Below are 21,694 nucleotides of genomic sequence, written 5' to 3'. Positions count from 1 at the left end.
AACTAAATTTAATTAATCAATAGGAAGTTATTCTGCACCTTTATCACTTCAACTAAAGTTGAGGACAGTGAGAATAAACTTCCACAAAATCTAAATTAAGAAGTTAAAATCCATCCAATATCATGACTTATTAAAGTTTATTCTGAAACCTCAATCATAAAACATATGCTTCTACTATTTGATTTATTAATGAGCCAGTTTATAAATTGGGCTGGACTCAATGGGTGTAAACTAGGATACTCCTTGAATCTCCATCCAATTTTCCTCTCACTCACTTGTTTACTATTTGGTCTTTTCTCATTGCTTTTATAGTCAATTTCAAGTGGCATAGCAGTCCCATTTGGGGATATTAAAAAACCCCATCCAGCCAGGTGCAGTTGGTGCATACCTGTAATCCTAGCATCTCGGGAGGCTGAGGCAGGAAGATCACAAGTTCAAAGTCAACCTCAGCAACTTAGCAAGGCCCAAAGCAACTTAGCAAGATGCTGTCTCAAAAAAATAAAATAAAAATTAAAAGGGGGCTGGGGAGATAACTCAGCTGGTAGAGTGCTTGCCTCGCAAGCACAAGGCCCTGAGTTCGATCCCCAGTACCGCAAAAAATAAATAAATAAATAAATAAATAAAAAGGGCTGGGGATGTTTAAGCACTTCTAGTTTCAATCCCTGGTACCAAAAAAAAAAAAAAAATTACAAAGTTTTTATAGCTGGACTTTATCTGCCAGGCAAGATAAACCTCTAAAAACATTTTAGTGAACTCTAAAAGCAGGTTCGATGCCACAAGATTGGGTATGAACATAATCCCAAACTATTATTGATTTTCAACTTTGAGAATTAACTCACCCAGAAGATATTATCTAATTCTCAAAAGACCAACACCCAGTACTTTCAATCTTGATTCAGAAGGTCTTTAATTCTTATCTCGCACAGTCACTTTATTATACATACTTAATTAATATTCTTACATAATGTGGAAAAATTCCTAAAGTGTGTATACCAAAAAGTAAACTATGGCTAAGAGTATTGAGATTTGAAGGCATTTTAATTTCCTTATTTTATTCATTACTATCTTCTAGATTTTCTAAAATAACTATTGCAATAGTCTGTTACACTGGCGAAGACCCTGGGTGAACCATGCATTCTGATATTCATAGCCTGGTCAGTACCCTCCCCATGGCTTCAAGCTGATTTGTGGTTTACATAAGCAATAGAATGAAGGAGAAGGGATGTCATGCCTGTCCTGATCTTCACCTGAAGGAAGCTGTTCTGCTTTTGTGCTCTTGAGAATATGAGCCACCATGTAAAAAACACCAACTACCATGCTGGGGAGACCATGTGGAAATATCAGTCATATATTTTGTATTTTTTAAAACTATACACACACACACACACACACACACACACACACACACATACACAAACTAGTCTAAAAATACATCTGAGTGAGACAGATTATGAGCCTATAATATACCAGTGGCGAAAACTAAGACACAGCCCTACTCTAAAGAATGCTTGATAAATACCCCTGCTCTGATGACTGATGGAAGTCCTATCACTACATGAGAACAGAGCTATGTGCCTTAATACTCTATTGACTGCAGAACACATAGATCAAAACTCATCCAAGTCTCCTTAATTATACAAAGCTCTGAATGCTTTGTAATCATTTATTCATGCACATTGTCTTCAGCCTGGAGGCAGAGTTACCATGCATAACTTGAAGTCCAGAATCACAAATTATTCTATGAACCATCTGTTTAGTCAGCTTTCAAAGCTGTGACCAAAATACCCAACAGGAACAACTTAGAGAAAGAGAAGGAATAGTTTATTTTGGCTCATGTTTCCAGAGGTTTAGTCATAGTCAGCCAAGTCCATTGCTCTGGGTCTAAGATGAGACTCGCATGGCGATAGAACGGTATGATGGAGGAGCGCTGCTCCATTCATGGCATCAGAAAGCAGAGCAAGGGGGCAGGGAAGGGGCCACAGGGAAGACAAACCCTTCCGGGGCATGCTCCCAGTGACTCCGCTCCTCCAGCCATACTCCACCTGCCTACCGTTACCAATCAGTCCTTTCAAACTAGCATGGGCTGCCTAGCTTACAGCTCTCACAACCCAATCATTTCTCCTCTGAACATTGCTGCATTAACACAGGAACTTTTGGGAGACACCTTCATAGCAACATCATTTATCTGTTGAACCTTGAAGACCTCACCCTGGGGATCATTTGACCAAAAAAATAAAAGAAATAAGTCATGTGATCTTTCTACAGAGAAATGGTTGATTAATTTTTTGGTTTCAGTCATTGATAACAAGACCAACAGTTGTATTTCCCAAAACAGTTCTTATATTTGCATAGGTTTATTCAATATAAAAGAGGTTGAATGCACAAGACTTTATGTCATCCTCCAAACAGTTATAGAGGGTTAGCAGATCAGGTTAACAACTTCATTACGTAGATGTTATAATGTAGGCTAGACATAACATTCATCTGATGAACACTAGTTACGTGCAGAACCTTTGGTGGGATATTATTTTAACTTTTATTAGTGCTGGAAGACTGTTTTATGATCCCCATTTTATAGAGGAAGAAAATCTCAGATTCAAACTCACAAATGCCTGCTCTGAAGCTGGTTATCTCTCTAGTCTGTTTTGCTGCCCTGAACACAGAGCAAGAATGAAGTACAAGAAGAATTTGAGCTTTCTACCACTAAAGGGTATCCCTTTGCTCTTTCCACAATACTTAGTGCCACTAATTTCTTTCTTCCAAAGTGATAAACATACAGACTTCCATTCAAAACTACCAATCTTAAAACAAAATCTATGCTGTTTCCTCACAGTGAGTGACTCCTTGAAAAAAACTGGGCCTTAACCCCAGCTCACCAGCTCCCTGACACAATTCTTTCTACACTACAACCAGAGCATCATCCAACCAATATCAGTTACCCACAGAATAATTTAAATAATCCTTCCTTAAATAATTCCATGCCTCCCAGATATGGATGTTTATTTCATAATTAGCTGAAAACATCACAGAAAACCCCCTCAACCCCACACTCTCAACTCTCATGACAGCAGTTCTGCTGGCTTGGGCGGAGGTTGTACAGGGACACGGGAATCGCCCTGAGCTTGCCATAAAAATGCAGGCGTCTGAATCTCCAGTCTTTGAATCCGTGGTGTGCAAAGGGATGCGTTTCTAATGAGCTTTGAATCTTCCTTCATTTTCCCCACTGAGAGAATGGGAAGCAGAGACACTAGACTTTTTCCAAAATATGGTTTGAACCCATGAAGTACTCGAAATACTGTCCTCTTAAGAGCACTGGGGAGAAGAGCTGGTTACATCCTGGATATGTGGCCACCAGAATGTTGTTGCACTTACTACAGGTCCCTCACCCCTGTCTAGAAAGATGTCAATCGAAGGAGCTGAGTTTCTAGGAGCTAACATTCTAAAGTTGCCCCCCACACCCACACAAGGTCACTCCCCCACCAAACTTTAAGTTGAACCAGATACAAACACCCTCCTATTCAGTGGTCTAACCCTATCAGTCTTTTGCAAGGGGCTGTGGAGGGGTACCGGACACTGAACCCAAGGGTGCTTAACCACTGAGTCACATCCCCAGCCCTTTTTATTTCTTATTTTGAGACAGGGTTACTCAGAGCCTCACTAAGCTGCTAAAGTTGACTTTGAACTTGTGATCCTCCTGCCTCAGACTTCTGAGTCACTGGGATTACAGGCATGCACCACTGTACCCATCTAACCCTATCAGCCTTAGTAGAAAACATCATCAAAGGTTGCTTGCCCTGTCATAGAAATCAGAGACAACATCCTACTTAAAAATTAAAAAAAAAAAAAAAAAAAAAAAAAAAACTCACGATCCTGACAAAGCCACTCCAGGATCACTAGTAAGAGTCTAGCAACAAAGTCAACTCTGAAAAGTAATAATGTCCCCAAATCTGCTTCTGTCTCAAGTGTTGCAAAAAATAGTCTATAATGCCAAACAGAAACAAGAGGCTCTCCCCATTCCCTTCTCTACCATTATCTCTTTTCTCCTTTACATACCATCCACAAAACAGCAGTGGGACAAAAGAAAAGAGAATGACAGGACAGAAAGGGGGCCGGGGAAGAGATTGATCTAGACTCAAAGGACACATGGAAGCCAGCTTGTAGATGCTTAAACACGACCATAGAAATGTTCAAAATTTGTGAAACAATAAATAACAAGCTGACAGGCTGAATTTCTCAAAAGTTGAGAAACATTGTCCACACTGCATGTAACATGGATATAAAGTATGTGTGATGTGTATAAAGTTTGTGTATGCATGTGCCTATGTGTGTGGGTGTCTATACATAAAAACTAAGGAGCACCAGTGAGCTACGCAGCAATACTGTAAACTACTTCATTTCAAATAACTGAGTGGTCAGGAAAAATGGTGGAATAAAGACAATACATTGTATGCCCTTTTATACCTTTTTTATTTTAGGCCACATAAAGGAAATGCCTATTTTAAAAATAAATGAGAAATTTTTGAAATAAAATAAGAATACATAAATTCGTTAACACCTTCTGAAAATGAAAAAACAAAGTGAAATTTTAGAAAACCCTGCCTCTGGGCTTCCCCCTAGGCTGGCCTCCCTCCCACACAGAGATGCTGCACAGGTGCACACCCAGATGTCTCACTGTGTGCCTCCTACGGTGCAGTAGTACATGGCACTATCTCTCAGGGTAACCCGACTCAGGCTCAGGATGCTGGATTTTCTGTCATCAGAGATAAACAGAGATGCCACTTCATTTGCCACATGTGTCTTATATCCTTGAATGACAAAGTGGGGTCCTTGGTGGGGGACCTGTCGGTACCAGAAGATGTACTCATTTGTAGCAATGTTGGTGTGGTTACAGGATATGTTCACTTCTTGTCCTTCATAGGAGTCCATGGAGATGCGCTGGGTGGTCTTCGTAAGGCTTAAAGTGCCTGTGGGAGTGAACACAATCCTGACTTCTACCCTGGGACAAGGTTAATGAGAAGGCCCCATTCAGCTGTCCCACAGTTCTCTCTCATAGCAGAATCCACCCCACCCCAACACCCTGCTTCCCCATGGTGCACATACGCATGTAATTTACATCTCAATTATATTTCAGAACAAAAATATTCTTTTGCATTTATTCCAGGTGATAGGTCTACTGTCTCCCTTTCATGGATAGACTTTAGGGATCAGCAACTCAGAACATCTTTACTGCCCTGATACACACCTCACACAAAGATTTAGGAGAAAAATAGAATCCCCAAACTCTCCCCTGACATCTTGGATAAAGAGCAATTGGTAACAGATCATGTTGCAAATCCCCACCTGTCCAGAATCCTCAGGCCCAGATTCCAATTCCTCTTAGTCCAAAAATAACTCACCCAGGATCAGGAACACAGTCACTCTTATCACCTGCCTCATATTCTAGGTGTAAACTCGGGCTCAGGACGAGGTTGCTTTGCTGACTCTGAGCCTGAACTACAATAGGAACCAGGGGAGAAGCAAAGCTACAGCTGCCAGGGCCCAATCCTGTCACTCCCTCACAGGGAGAGCCGCCAATGGCAGGGCAGCCACTGCTCAGAGTGGGGCTTCCCCTCAAAGTTTAACTGACTCCCCAAGAAGAATACAGAGTAAAAAACTGCCAAATTAATTTTGGTTCTTTTCTGAGGTCTAACTCCTTAGAGAGTTGTTCTAAATAAAGCAAACATAAAGAGCGTAGATTCCACAAATTTCCTTATTCTCCACCTCTTTGGCATAAATCACAGAGAGAGGTCATCTGTAGTTGTCTGGCACTGGGACACACAGATACTGGTGGCTCTGAGTATAACCCTCCTGACCTGGTTCTCTGCACCCTGAAATGCTCCCTTGACCTCTATGCAACCAAGATGAACCAGGGAATCCTAATCTCATTCCAAAGAAGGGCAGATGAGGCAGTCTGAACCAGACTCTCCATCCTCTGACACCCTGGTGTCCAGGTGTGATCCCACTGAGTCTAAGTCTAACATCTGCTTCTCACACTCCATTTAACAAATCTTTAACAGAGAGGCAGACCCCCCACTAGTCCTTACAGACCAGCGATGGTGGGACATCTAGTGTGGAGTCACTTTACACCAAACCATTGCCTCACTTCAGGGAGGAAGCCAGGTGACAAAGAAGAAAAAACAGGTACAGAGTCTGAAAGACCTAAATCCAAATCTCAGGTCTCCCACCTTGTGACCTTGGGCTACCCACTCCTCTGAGCCTCAGTTTCATCATCTAAAAAACAGGGACAAGAACATCTATTTCAGAGTCACACTCAGCAATAAATTATAGTTTCTTCACTTTCCCTTTCTTTTCATCTGAACCATATGCAAAGTACCATGGTCAGTAGAAATTACTTGCATAAAATTATACATATGGCTTGAAAAAAATATATTGTTACAGTAAATCCAGGTCTTGTGGCACATGCCCATAATCCTAGTTACTTGGGAGGCTGAAGCAGGAGGGCAACATAGTGACACCCCATCTCAAAAAAGATAAAGAAAGAAAATAAAAAGAAATAAACACAGTATAAACTCAGTAACAATAACACCTACATTTTCTTAACAAAAAAGAGCCTTTTACAAAAAAATCCATAAGCAAAAGATACCAGAATGTTAACTGGATCAACAAAATGCTGTCATAAACATGTTAGATTTCACATTCATTTGAAAAATTTTAAAATAGTGGCTTGCTCGGGGAAAGGAAAGATAGTGGAATGAGACAAACATCATTACCCTATGTACATGTAGGATTACACAAATGGTGTGAAGCTACATTCTGTATAACCATAGAAATGAAAAATCATACCCCATTTGTGCACAATGATTCAAAATTCAGTCTGTAAAAATAAAAATAAATCAAATTGTTTTTAAAATAGTGGCATGTTGTTTGAGTCTTTGCTCATATAAAATGGGAATGAAAATCATAGGAAAATATTTGGAAGGTGTCTCTTTTAGGACTAGAATTGCCCAAGCATTCTGAATGACAGAAATTTCCATTTTCTCATGCAAAAAAAAAAAAAAAAAATCAGTGAGTGCTGATGATCTCTATCTACTAACATTTGACAGAGAAGATATCACAAGGCATATCATAAATAACCAGCCCCACCCCTTGGGATCACATGGAGAAGAAAGGAAGTATGTATGAGGAACCTGAAGATTGGAGAACACTTGTACAGAACCGAAATATGACACGGCTTAGACACTTTAGACCCAAGTCCTTGGGACAGCACCCCCCTGTGGTAACTTACACTTGAACAGAAAAGATGTGTCACAGAGCCAGTCAGTGGGGCTCTGACCCATGCAATCTATGAAACATTGTATTTCTTTTTTCCATGCTGTAGCAGCTTTGTGGTTTGGTCATGTGGACCTTGGAGTATACTTTCTGCCTTGGAAGAAGCACTGGATGAGGAATCAAACGTACTGTGAACCATTCTGTGGGCTTGACAGCGATGTGATTTTGTGCAAATCATCTGCCCTCTGAAAGTCAGTTTCTTCATCTCTGTATGAGAGACTATTAGGATCCATTTAATGAGCACAATACTTTCTAAAACTAAATCATTCTAAAAACATATAAACTATGTTCACATAGGAAATTATCACAAGACCAAAATGATCTTGCCTTTTCAGGCCAAAAGAATGGAACTTGAGATTTCTATGTTGCCACCTACTATCTCACTTGGAACATTACTGAATAAGTAACTGAAGAAGAAGCACTAGAAGGTTGTCTATGCCTCAGCCTAAAGAATGAAAGTAGTCATTGGTGGTGGTGATGTGTTATGGGATGAATTGTCTCGATGTACACATGAATCAAAACATCATATGATACCCCTAAATATATACATATGATTTTTTATCTGTTAAAGTTTTTTTAAAAAATCAAAAAAATTTTTAAATGAAACTACCATATGATTCAACAATTCCACTCTTGGGTATATCTCCAAAGGAAATGACTTATCAGTATGCCAAAGAGACATCTACACACCCATGTTTATTGATACACTATTCACAATAGCCAAGAGATGGAATCAGCATCTGTGTCCATCAACAGATAAATGGATAAAGAAAATGTGGTACCTATATGCAGTAGAATGTTATTCATCTATTAAAAAGAATGAAACCCAATAATTCATGACAACATGGATAAACCTGAAAATATTATGTTAAGTGAAATAAGCCAGACACAGAAATACAAATAACCCCTGATCTTACTCATATGGAAACTTAAAAAGTGAATCTCATAGAAGTTGAGAGTAGAACAGTGGTTACCAAAGACCAGAAGAGGAGGGGGAAGAATGGCAGGAGGGAGGTTGTTCACCTGGTATAAATTCACTGTCAGGTAGGAGAAATAAGTTCTGGTGTTCTATTGTACCATAGAGTAAATGTAGCTAACAACAATTTATTACGTATTTCAAAATAGAGTGGATTTTTCTATGTTCTTATCTCAAATAAAGGATAAATTTGGGGTAATAAATATGCTAATTATCCTTATTTGATCATTATACCTTGTATATATATATATATATGAATTGAAACACCATATTGTACCATATTAATTAATAATATACATATTATTTAAAAATTATTACTATTATTTAAAAATTTAAACTTTATTTTAAAAATGTAAATAAAGTTTTTTTCTTTATAAGGGCAGGTCAAAGGCTACTCTGAATCACTGAACTGGGATTATTTCCAGAACTCATTTCTTCAAAGACTAAAGGAAACAGCAGGAAACTACCATACCAAATTCATTTCTTCAACTCTACATTTCATCACCTAAATTTATAAAATGATATTTGGCATATGTATTTTTAGATGAGTTCATTAATCTCTTGTTGGTATTAAACCAGGCCTCATTGTGGCACCACTCAAAGGCTTAGATGACAGAATCCACTTCTCCTTGATCTCCAACTCTGGGTAATAATACGATTTAGGAATTTTTCCTCAAATTCACATAACACAAATTGGCATCATAGGACAGCTTTCAAAATCAAGGGAAGGTTGAGGATGTAGCTCAGTGGTAAAACTGTGTCTTCTTAGCATGTGCAAGGCATTGGATTTAATTTCCAACACTGAAAATAAAACAAGGGATACAAACACTGAGTAGTACACTGAATAGTATCTTACATGGCCATATCCCCTCCTGGGGGCAGTTAACCAAAGCATATGTCTCCTGCATAGTCTTAGAGCATATTGAGATTTACTGTATCTTTCTCCCTACAAATAGCATACGGAGCTTGGAAGGACCCTAGGAAGACCCCTGCCTTAGTCCCTATTGTGCTGCTACTTGGAAATTGACAAACAACAAGCTTCCTTAGCTCTCCATCCTAGAGTCTGGAAACTCCTAAAATGAGGTGCTGCATATGCCCAGCACCTTCCTACTGCATCATCACATAGTAAGAGCCAGAGTGCAAGAGAAACAAGAGAGAGCAGAACTCACTTTTACAACAATCCACTTTCAAAACAACCAGTCCACTCCTACAATGATGGAATCAAACCATGCAGGAGGGCAACACACTTATATCCCAATCTCCCCATATTAATCCACCTCCTGACATTATGATGTTGGGAATTAACTAACACATAACATTTTTCTTTTTCATGAGTACATGATAATTGTATTTGTGGGGTACTACGTGATAGTTCAATACTTGTACACTGTATAATTCAGTACATGATAGTTCAATACATGTATACATGTGTGGTGATCATATCAGGAATTAGCACTTCCATTACTTTATATATTTATCATTTGTGTTTGAAAACTTCAAACTGTGCTCTTCTAGTTCTTAACAAGATATGCAATCAGTTTCATGCACCTGTAGTTCCAGCTATTCAGGGGGCTGAGGCAGGAAGATTGCTTGAGCCCAGGAGTTTGAGAGCAGAGTTTGACCTTCTGCTCTTCTTCAGTCAACACTTCCTGCATTTTTAATTTTTTTTAATTTGTTCCAATTGGTTGTACATGACAGTAGAATGCATTTATGCATTTTAATAAATCATACATAAATGGAGTATAATTTATCATTTTTCTGATTTTTCATGTTGTAGGATCCCATTGGTCATGCAGTCATATATGTAACTAACTGCATTTTTGGTAGTCATTTCCTCTGTCCTCCTCCAAGACAGATATTGGGGAAGCATCTGAAACTTTTTTTTTTCCTTTTTTGTGTTGGAGAATGAACTCAGAGCCTCACCCTACTAAGAACATATTCTACCCCTGAGCTGCACCCTCAGTCCCTATTTATTTAAATAAATATGTAACCTGATAGGACTCTGCATATAGTTATGCAGGTGTGTACTGCCCCGTCATTAGAAAACTATTCACATTACAGATCCATAGATTTGCATCTCCATAACAATTTTCTTCAAATGATAGTAAAGCAACTTCATCTCACAAAAGTCAGTAAATTGCAACACATTCCAATTAATTATAGTTCACATAAAAATGCCATATTGGTCCAAAGTCTGATGTAACTACTGAGTCAGGAGCATAAAGGAAACCAAAAACTTCCTAAAAGACATATTCAATTTTCTTTACTCAAAACACCTTATTATTAAACAAGCCCAAATCAAACATATCCTCTTCACACAAAACCTGCCTCACTTCTTGACTTTGTAAGATTAATGTTCTTTTCTGTCCAAGTTAAACCGTATTGTGAGTTTCCTAATATGTAGTAAAAATGTGTTTGCTGTAATCTAAAACTCAAATTTCACAGTGTGTAGTTAGGTGGAGCTGTTTTTAGGTCACGAAACCATGTAGTTTAAAATGTAGCCATTTTGAGCTCCTCCCTACAACATAGCTCCCTTTGTCCTCAGTCTTCCAATCATAATACCTGTAGCATATCATAACACCTGTAGCGTACTAGGTAATCCAGACATAACTATAGCCCTTTCCCTTGCATGCCCCAATTTTAAATTAGTCATTCGTGTAGATTATAATCCCAAGCTCCTCCTATCAAAGTAAGGGGGAGTGCCGTGTTAGGGCTAAAACCTGGGCAGACTTCCAGCCCAGTGTGCTTACTGGCTGACTTCTTTTTGTTAGCACACCAAAAAGAAAACCTCTGCAGAAGTAAAGTTTGCCTTGTCCAATAGCTTTTGAGCACATGTCTAAGTTTTTGCAACACCCTGATATTTCTAACAATTTTGAATATCTGTAATTGTTTCCATCATTCACCTAGATTTGAAATCTTTGTCTAGCTCATTCCTCCCTCCAATCTATTCTCCACAAAGTAATCTGCTCTGGGATTAACAAATGGCACATATAAGGGAGCTGGCCATGTTTGTTGACTGCAAATAAGATGTAGTTCCACCAGGCAGACAATGGTAACTTAGCGCAGCCTCTGGAGCTGATCAGCCTCCCCTAATGGCCAGGTACTTTTACTTCTGCTCCCAGAATCTATTCTACAGCAACATATACAAATTCTACAAGATCTTCTAATTTTCTATTGTTTCATGGTTAGTGCTTCCACAATAAAAATGATTCTCAGGGTTGCTTTTTCATCTTTCTCCTAGAATTCACCTTTGAATACTAAACAGTTTTCTCCTGTGACCAGACTCTTGTGATTCTCTGCTTCCTGGATGTGTTCTGTGTACATAGCTTGGTTCACTGGCACATTCATTCATTTACATAAATTAATTGCCTCCTAACCACAACAGTTTTAATGAGGTCTGCTGGGAAAACCAGCTCCCTTTGTTAATTACTCTTCTTGCCACAGAATAGCATTTAGAGACCAGGGAGTGATCAGTGAGAGTTAAAAGCTATAATGAATCATTAGAGGCATCCTCTCTCTTATTTATGATATTGTCATGGGCCTGAGAAACACAGGAGATTAATTAAAAAGTTGCATTTTCCTCTGGGTCATTTTAAGAGGCAGTCCCTACTGATCTGTAACTTGTCAAAAGTAACCAAACTCCAGGCCTCTTCTTTCCCAGAACTTTGTGCAAGCTTCATTTACAAACACTTAACCTCTTGAGTATCATTTGACCCTGCACAGCAGGAGCAAATGAGCACCCCGTTACCATATTCCTTTGTGCCCAGCTTCCTTCATCATTAAGAAAGCACAGTGTACAGAGACGACCTTTAATCTGGAGGATAGTCAACCACTTGCCAGGGCCCTGTGTGGGTAGTTAGTCCACACAATTCACTCATTTTTCTTACTTCCAGCTGAATCAGCCTGTTGTCTTAGGCTCAGTTAGGGATGCACTTAGAGATAATCAATTCTCATAATCGAAGAAATCTGGAGCTGGAAGAAGCCTTATAGCTGACCTCTGTAGACCACTCACTCCCCCAGGACAGTACGCAGATGCCCAGAGTCACACAACTTGTCTAAGTTCAGGAAGAAAGAGGTTGCATAAGATCTTCAGCTGGGATTCTAGTCCCCTAGTCCAGTGATCTTCTAAGGGAAGTGATAGGAGTCTCTGCCACCTGAGGGCAAGTGTGGAAAAAAATTTAAAGATTGTTTTAATTGAATTGCATTTAGGAAAAGATGATGTCCTATTACTTCTTTGAAATTCTGAAGCCTCTTGGGTGGTTTCCCTTTTGTCTTTGTTCTCACCGCCTTGTTCTTATGTATTCATGTTCCTAATGCTACTACAGCCTCTTGCTTTGGCATGTGTACCCCAGTCATTTCTGTTTAATCCATCCTGCCCACCACTGCTAAATAATCTTCCTATAACACCATGTCAAAATCAGCTTACTAAACATAAACTGTATAATTTTTTGTTGTTGTTGTGGGAACTGAATCCAGAGCCTCACACATGCTACCACTGAGGCAGGCTCCCAGCTCCTTAACTATGTAATATTTTTTATTTGTTGATTTTAGATATACTTGACAGCAGAGTATATTTTGACATATTATACATACACAGAGTGTAACTTATTCTAATTAAGATCCCATTCTTGTAGTTGTACATGATGTGGAGTTACACTGGTCATGTATTCATATATGAGCAAAAGAAAGTTATGTCTGATTAATTCTACTGTCTTTCCTACTCCCATCCCCAACGCTTCCTTTCATTCCCCTTTGTCTAACCCAAAGTACTTCTATTCTTCCCCTCCCTACCCTCCATTGTTAAGGTTTAGTATCCACATATCAGAGAGAATATTTGCATATTATTCTCCAGTTCCATCCATTTACTGGCAAATGCAATCATTTCACTCTTCTTTAAGGCTGATTAATATTCCATTGTGTATATATACCACATTTTCCATATCCATTCATCTGTTGAAGGGCATCTAGGTTGGTTCCATAGTTTAGCTATTATGAATTGAGTTGCTATAAACATTGATGTGGCTGCATCTCTGTAGTATCCTGATTTTAAGTCCTTAGGGTATAAATGGAGAAGTGGGATAACTGGGTCAAATGGTTTTCTAAGCAATCTCCATACTGCTTTCCAGAGTAGTTGTACCAATTTGCAGTCCCTCAGCAATGTGTGAGTGAACCTTTTTCCCCACATCCTTGCCAACATTTATTGTTACTTGTATTCTTTATAATTGCTATTCTGACTGGAATGAGATGGAATCTCAGTGTAGTTTTAATTTGCATTTCTCTAATTGCTAGAGATGTTGAACATTTTTTCATGTATTTGTTGGCCATTCATATTTCTTCTTCTGTGAAGTGCCTATTTAGTTCCTTAGCCCACTTATTGATTGGGTTATTTGTTTTGGAGGTGTTAAGTTTTTAGAGTTCTTTATATATCCCGGAGATTAATATTCTATTCAAGGTGCAAGTGGTATATATTTTCTCCCATTCTGTAGGCTCTCTGTTCATGTTTTTGATTGTTTCCTTTGCTGTGAAGAAACTTTTTAGTTTGATGCCATCCAACTTGTTGATTCTTTTTTTAATTTAATTTTATTTTTTCTTTTTTTATTTGTTCTAATTAGTTACACATGACAGTAGATGCATTTTGACACATCATACATAAATGGAGTATAACTTCTCATTCTTCTGGTTGTACATGATGCAGAATCTCAACCAATCATGTAGTCATATATGCACATAGGTAATAATGTCCGATTCATTCTATTATCCTTCCTATCCCTGTACCCCCTCCCCTTCCTGCACTCTGCTCTGTCTAATCCAAAGTAACTCTATTCTTTGCTAGTCACCCCCCATTGTGAATTAGCATCCACATATCAGAGAAAAAATTTGGCCTTTGGTTATTTGGGACTGGCTTATTTCACTTAACATAATATTCTCCAGTTCCGTCCATTTACTGGCAAATGCTAGCATTTCATTCTTCTTTAAGACTGAGTAATATTTCATTGTGTCTATACACATTTTCTTTATCCATTCATCTGTCAAAGGGCACCTAGGTTGGTTCCATAGTTTAACTATTGTGAGTTGAACTGCTATAAACATTGATATGACTGCATCACTGTAGTATGCTAATTTTAAGTCCTTTGGGTATACTGAGGAGTGGGATAACTGGGTCAAATGGTGGTTCCATTCCAAGTTTTCTGAGGAATCTCCATACTGCTTTCCAGAGTGGTCACACCAATTTGCAGTCTCACCAGCAATGTGTGAGTGTAACTTTTTCCCCACATCCTTGCCAACATTTATTGTTGCTTATATTCTTGATAATTGCCATTCTGACTAGAGTGAGATGGAATTTATTGATTCTTGGTTTTACTTCTTTAATAAAACTTTAGGAGTTTTATTGAGGAAGTCAATTCCTGAGCCAACACGATGGAGATTTGAGTCTGCTTTTTCTTCAAGTAGGTGCAGGGTCTCCCATCTAATTAGTAGATCCTTGATCCATTTTGCATTGAATTTTGTGCAGGGTGGGAGATAGGGGTTCAATTTCATTTTGTTACATATGGATTTCCAGTTTTCCCAACACCATTTTTTGAAGAGACTATCTTTTCTGCAATGTACGTTTATGGCATCTTTGTCTAGTATGAGAACTGTATTTATATGGGTTTGTCTCTGTGCCTTCTATTCTGTATTATTGGTATTTATGTCTGTTTTAGTGCCAATACCATGCTGGTTTTGTTACTATGGCTCTGTGGTATAATTTAAAGTCTGGTATTGTGATGTCTCCTGCTTCACTTTTCTTGTTGAGGATTGCTTTGCCTATTCTGGGCCTTTTGCTTTTCCAAAGTAATTTCATGACTGTTTTTTTTTCTATTTCTAAGAGGAAATCATCAGAACCTTAAAAGGAATTGCATTAAATCCACATAAAGCTTTTGGTAGTATGGCCATTTTGACAATATAAATTATGCCTATCCAATAACATGGGAGATCTTTCCATCTTCTAAACTCTTCTTCAATTTCTTTCTTTAGAGTTCTGTAGTTTTCACTGTAGAAATCTTTCACCTCTTTTATTAGATCAGTTCCCAAATATTTTTTGAGGCTATTGTGAATGGAATCATTTTCCTGATTTATCTTTCAGTTGATTCGTCCTTAGTATATAGGAACACAATTGATGTATGGGTGTTGATTTTATACCCTGCTACTTTGCGGAATTTGTTTATGAGTTCAAGAAGTTTTTTGGTGGAGTGTTTTGGGTCTTCTAAATATAGAATTATGTCCTAGGGAAATAGTGATAGTTTAAGTTCTTCTCTTTCTATTCATATACCTTTAATTTCTTTCATCTGCCTAATTGCTCTGACTAGAGTTTCAAGGATGATGTTGAATAGAAGTGGTGAAAGAGGGCATCCCTGTCTTGTTCCAGTTTTTAGAGGGAATGCTTTCAATTTTTCTCCATTTAGGATGATATTGGCCATGGTCTTAGCAAAGATAGCTTTTACAATGTTGAGGTATGTCTCGTCACATGTCCAGCATGGGCAAGGGAAAGGCTTTCTGTCAGAGGGATGGGCCAGCTATAAATTAATCCCTAAGAAACTTATTTAATAGCAAACAACCACAGGAGACCATTATCTCTTTTGAATCAGGGAGTGTGACCAATTGAGCCATGCTGAGGATCTGGCTCTAACAACAACTGGAGCACACACTTGGTTTATTTATAGTGGTACAGATCAAAGGGGAACTGGTAGGAGCTTCTTCCATGAGAAGCAGGATGGGGTGGAGTTAAGGAAGCCATTTTGCTCTGGGTCATGTGGCACATCTAGGACACGCAAATTCTGGCAGTGAGCCACTCGGCATGGAAACCACATATTTCAGGTCATCTGAAACAATCTCTCATGACTGCCAGTTCCCGAAAACAGATTTCTGTGTCCAATGCTCACCGTCTGGTTTTATTTGCTGGTCATGGATGGCTTCCTGCAGGTATGTTCCTACTATCCCTAGTTTTTCTAGTGTTTGATCATAAAGAGGTGCTGTATTTTGTCAAATGCTTTTTCTGCATCTTTTGAGATGATCATATGATTCTTGTCTTTAAGTCTATTGATGCGATGAATTACATGTATTCATTTCCATATGTTGAACCAACTTTGCATCCCTGGGATGAACCCTACTTGATTATGGTGCACTATCTTTTAAATATGTTTTTGTATGCATTTTGCCAGGATTTATTAAGAATTTTTGCATCTATGTTCATCAGGTATATTGGTCTTAAGTTTTCTTTCCTCAATGTGTCTTTGTCTGGTTTTGGTGTCAGGGTGATACTAGCTTAATAGAATGAGTTTGGAAGGGTTCCCTCCTTTTCTATTTCATGGAATAATTTGAAGAGTATTGACATATGTTCTTTTTGAAGGTCTCGTAAAACTCAGTTGAGAATCCATCTGGTCCTGGACTTTTCTTTGTTGGTAGGCTTTGATGGCATCTTCAGTTTCATTGCTTGAAATTGATCTGTTTAAACTTTCTGTGTGTTCCTGGTTCAATTTGGGTAGGTCATGTGTCTCTAGAAATTTGTTCATATCATCATGATTCTCTATTTTATTGGAGTATAAGATTTTCCAAGGAGTTTCTGATTATCATTTGCATTTCAATATTGTCCACGGTGATATTTCCTTTTTCATCACAAATTTTAGTAATTTGAGTTTTCTCCCTTTTTTTTCAAGTGCCTGGTTAAGGGTTTGTTTATTGATTTTAATTATTCTGCCAATGAACCAACTTTTCATTTCACCTACTTTTTGAATTTTTGTTTGTTTCAATGGCATTGATTTCAGCTCTGATTTTAATTATTTCCTGTCTTTTACAGCTTTTAGTGTTGATTTGTTCTTCTTTTTCTAACTTAACTGTATACTCTTAACATGTCAATGCCCTGCTTAATTACTCATGCTGTATTAAGTGAGGCGAGGGATCTAATTTGATATTTGCTCCATTTTCCTTTTAATTGCATTCTAAGTTCCTAGAAATAGCAGCACTTTCTATACTGTTGTTGTTCCATGCATCTCTCACAGGTTTTGTTTCTTTGGTTGGTTTTTTCTTTGTTTATTAGACAGGCTCTTGCTATATTACCTACAGGTTTATGTCATCATGACTGGCTGTTCTATCTTGTTTTGACAACCACATCTTTATTAGGTGAAAAACCAAACTAGTATGTCTACTTACTGGAATGCTACTCAGCAATAAAAAGGAATGAACTGCTTTCTGATCAGAACCAGCTCCAAGTCCCGGAGCCAGCGCAGCGTGCTCCAGCCCGCAAGCGGCTTCAGGGACCAGGACAGGGCAGCCAGGGACTTCCCCAAGCAGCCCGGCCCCCTGCAGTGGGAGGTACCTTTCAAGGCTAGCTTCTCGGAGCAGACCGCCCAGTGAGAGCCTTTCTACACAGAACCAGCCACAAGTCCCTGAGCCAATGGAGAGCTTTGACCCACAAGCAGCCTCTGGGATCAGGGCAGGGCAGCCAGAGACTTCTCCAGGCGGCCCTGCCCCCTCCGGTCACAGGCTCTTTCCATGGGGAGATCCAAGATGGCGGACTAGAGGGTGACTGCATCTCCAGTCGCTCCAGAGCCCAGGACTCAAGAAGGGGAGGCATTGAGAGACTCGGACTAAAATAGAGCCCCGGGGTGAGTCTCCCCCACTCGGTGAAGCTCGGCCTGGGTGGCAGGAATGGATAGGGGCGGCTTATCAGAGCAGGGCAGGGCAGCTAGAGTCTTCCCCAGGTAGCCTTCCACACTCCGGTGGTGGGCTCCTCCCAGCTGCGAGGTGCAGGCCCCCCATGAGAGCCTTTCCACACAGAGCCACTCCAAGCCCTGGAACCAGTAGCGGGCTAGGGGCAGCTTTCTTCGGAAGCACTGCATTATCAAGTTCCTCCAAGACTTCAGGCTACTGAAGGCTGGGAATGATACACTGGAAATCTACAGGGACACTATAAGCCAATGGAGGAAATCTGCAATATCTCAGAGTCCCACTGACATCTGACAAATATGAGAAAACAAGGGAAGAAAATGTCCCAAACAAACCTAGATACTATATCAATAAAACCCAATGACAGCACAGCAGAAGAAATGTCAGAAAGGGAGTTCAGAATGTACATAATTAAAACAATCAGGGAAGCAAACGAGGAGATGAAGGAGCAAATGCAGGCATTGAAGGAGGAGATGAAAGAGCAAATACAGGCATTGAATGATCGCACCAATTGACAGTTAAAAGACCAAATACAGGAAGCAAGAGATCATTTCAATAAAGAGTTAGAGATACTGAAAAAAAAAAAAAAAAACAGAAATCTTTGAAATGAAGGAAACAATAAACGAAGTTAAAAACTCCATAGAAAGCATAACCAATAGGATAGAACACCTGGAAGACAGAACCTCAGACATTGAAGACAAAATATTTAATCTTGAAAACAAAGTTGGCCAAACAGAGAAGATGGTAAGAAATCATGAACAGAATCTACAAGAATTATGGGATATCATGAAAAGGCCAAATTTAAGAATTTTTGGGATTGAGGAAGGCTTAGAGAAACAAACCAAAAGAATGAACAATCTATTCAAGGAAATAATATCAGAAAATTTCCCAAATCTGAAGAATGAAATGGAAAACCAAGTACAAGAGGCCTATAGAACTCCAAATATACAAAATTAAAACAGACCCACACCAAGGCACATTATTATGAAAATACCTAACATACAAAATAAGGATAGAATTTTAAAGGCCGCGAGAGAAAAGAATCAAATTACATTCAGGGGGAAACCAATAAGAATATCAACAGATTTTTCAAACCAGGCCCTAAAAGCTAGAAGGGCCTGGAACAACATTTACCAAGCCCTGAAAGAAAACGGATGCCAACCAAGAATCTTATACCCAGCAAAACTTACTTTCAGATTTGACGACGAAATAAGATCCTTCCATCATAAACAAAAGCTAAAGGAATTTACAAAAAGAAAGCCAGCATTACAGAACATTCTCAGCAAAGTATTCCATGAGGAAGAGATGAAAAACAATGATGCAAATCAGCAAAGGGAGGAACTAGCCTAAAGGAATAGCCAAATAAAGGAGAAACCAAATCATGTCAAAACCAAAAATGAGTCAAAGACTGGGAATACAAATCATATCACAATAATAACCCTGAATGTTAATGGCCTGAACTCATCAATCAAAAGACATAGACTGGCAGATTGGATTAAAAAGAAAAATCCAACAATATGCTGCCTGCAAGACACTCATCTCATAGAAAGAGATACCCATATACTAAAGGTGAAAGGATGGGAAAAAAACATACAATGCACACGGACACAGCAAAAAAACTGGAGTATCCATCCTCATTTCAGATAATGTGGACTTCAAGCCAAAACTAGTCAGAAGGGATAAAGAAGGACATTACATGCTGCTTAAGGGAAGCATAAATCAGCAAGACATAACAATCATAAACATCTATGCCCCGAACATTGGCTCATCCATGTACATCAAACAAATCCTTCTCAATTCCAGAAATCAAATAGACCACAACACAATAATACTAGGCGATTTTAACACACCTCTCTCACTACTGGATAGATCTTCCAAACAAAAATTGAATAAAGAAACCATAGATCTCAATAACACAATCAACAATTTAGACTTAACCGACATATATAGAACATACCATCCAACAAAGAACGAATACACTTTCTTCTCAGCAGCACATGGATCCTTCTCTAAAATAGACCATATTTTACGCCACAAAGCTACTGTTAGCAAATACAAGAAGATAGAGATACTACCTTGTACTCTATCAGATCATAATGGATTGAAATTAGAAATAAATGACAGAATAAAAACAGAAACTTCTCCAATACCTGGAGATTAAATAATACACTATTATATGATGAATGGATAACAGAAGACATCAGGAGGGAAATAAAAAATTCTCAGAAGTAAATGAGAACAAAGACACATCATATCAAAATCTCTGGGACACTATGAAAGCAGTACTTAGAGGAAGATTTATTTCATGGGGAGCATTCAAAAAAAGAAGTAGAAATCAACAAATAAACGTCTTAACACTACAGCTCAAAGCCCTAGAAAAAGAAGAGCAGACCAATACCAAAAGTAGTAGAAGACAGGAAATAGTTAAAATCAGAGCCAAAATCAACGAAATTGAAACAAAAGAAACAATTGGAAAAATTAACAAAATAAACCGTTGGTTCTTTGAAAAAATAAACAAAATTGATAAACCCTTAGCCACACTAACAAAGAGAAAGAGGGAGAAAACTCAAATTACTAAAATTCGGAATGAACAAGGAAATATCACAACAGACACGACTGAAATACAAAACATAATTAGAAGCTATTTTGAAAATCTATATTCCAACAAAACAGAAAACCTCAAAGACATCAACAAGTTTCTAGAGACATATGAATTACCTAAACTGAACGAGGAGGAGGACATACACAACTTAAATAAATCAATTTCAAGCAATGAAATAGAAGAGGTCATCAAAAGCCTACCAACAAAGAAAAGTCCGGGACCAGATGGGTTCTCAGCAGAGTTCTACAAAACCTTTAAAGAAGAGCTCATTCCAATACTCCTCAAACTATTCCATGAAATAGAAGAGGAGAGAACCCTCCCAAACTCATTCTATGAAGCCAATATCACCCTGATACCTAAACCAGACAGAGACACATCGAGGAAAGAAAATTTTAGACCAATGTCCTTAACGAACATTGACACAAAAATTCTAAACAAAATTTTAGCAAATTGCATACAGAAATATATTAAAAAGATAGTGCACCACGATCAAGTGGGTTTTATCCCAGGGATGCAAGGTTGGTTCAACATCCGGAAATCAATAAATGTCATTCACCATATCAACAGACTTAAAGTTAAGAATCATATGATTATTTCAATAGATGCAGAAAAAGCATTCGATAAAATACAGCATTGCTTCATGCTCAAAACACTAGAAAAAATAGGGATAGTGGGAACATTCCTTAACATTGTAAAGACCATCTATGCTAAGCCCATGGCCAATATCATTCTAAATGGTGAAAAACTGAAAGCATTCCCCCTAAAACTGGAACAAGGCAGGGATGCCCTCTTTCACCACTTCTATTCAACATCATCCTTGAGACTCTAGCCAGAGCAATTAGACAAACCAAAGAAATTAAAGGGATACGAATTGGAAAAGAAGAACTTAAACTATCCCTGTTCGCTGATGACATGATTATATATTTAGAGGAACCTGGAAATTCCACCAGAAAACTTTTAGAACTCATAAGTGAATTCAGTAAAGTAGCAGGTTACAAGATCAATGCTCATAAATCCAATGCATTTTTATACATAAGTGATGAATCTTCAGAAAGAGAAATTAGGAAAACTACCCCATTCACAAT

The 21,694-nt window shown here is 38.5% G+C and overlaps 1 gene segment (V, D, J or C); it reads right to left on the bottom strand.

The window, feature by feature from the left end:
* Positions 1-4,668: 4,668 nt before the first annotated feature.
* On the bottom strand, positions 4,669-5,483 carry LOC124976509 (T cell receptor alpha variable 4-like). The segment is given in 2 exon segments: positions 4,669-4,964; positions 5,397-5,483. Coding segments are annotated over 2 exon segments (336 nt in total).
* Positions 5,484-21,694: the final 16,211 nt, after the last annotated feature.

The sequence above is a fragment of the Sciurus carolinensis genome, chromosome 2 (assembly GCF_902686445.1).
Source record: "Sciurus carolinensis chromosome 2, mSciCar1.2, whole genome shotgun sequence".
NCBI lineage: Eukaryota > Metazoa > Chordata > Mammalia > Rodentia > Sciuridae > Sciurus > Sciurus carolinensis.
This window is presented reverse-complemented; position numbering and strand designations above follow the sequence as displayed.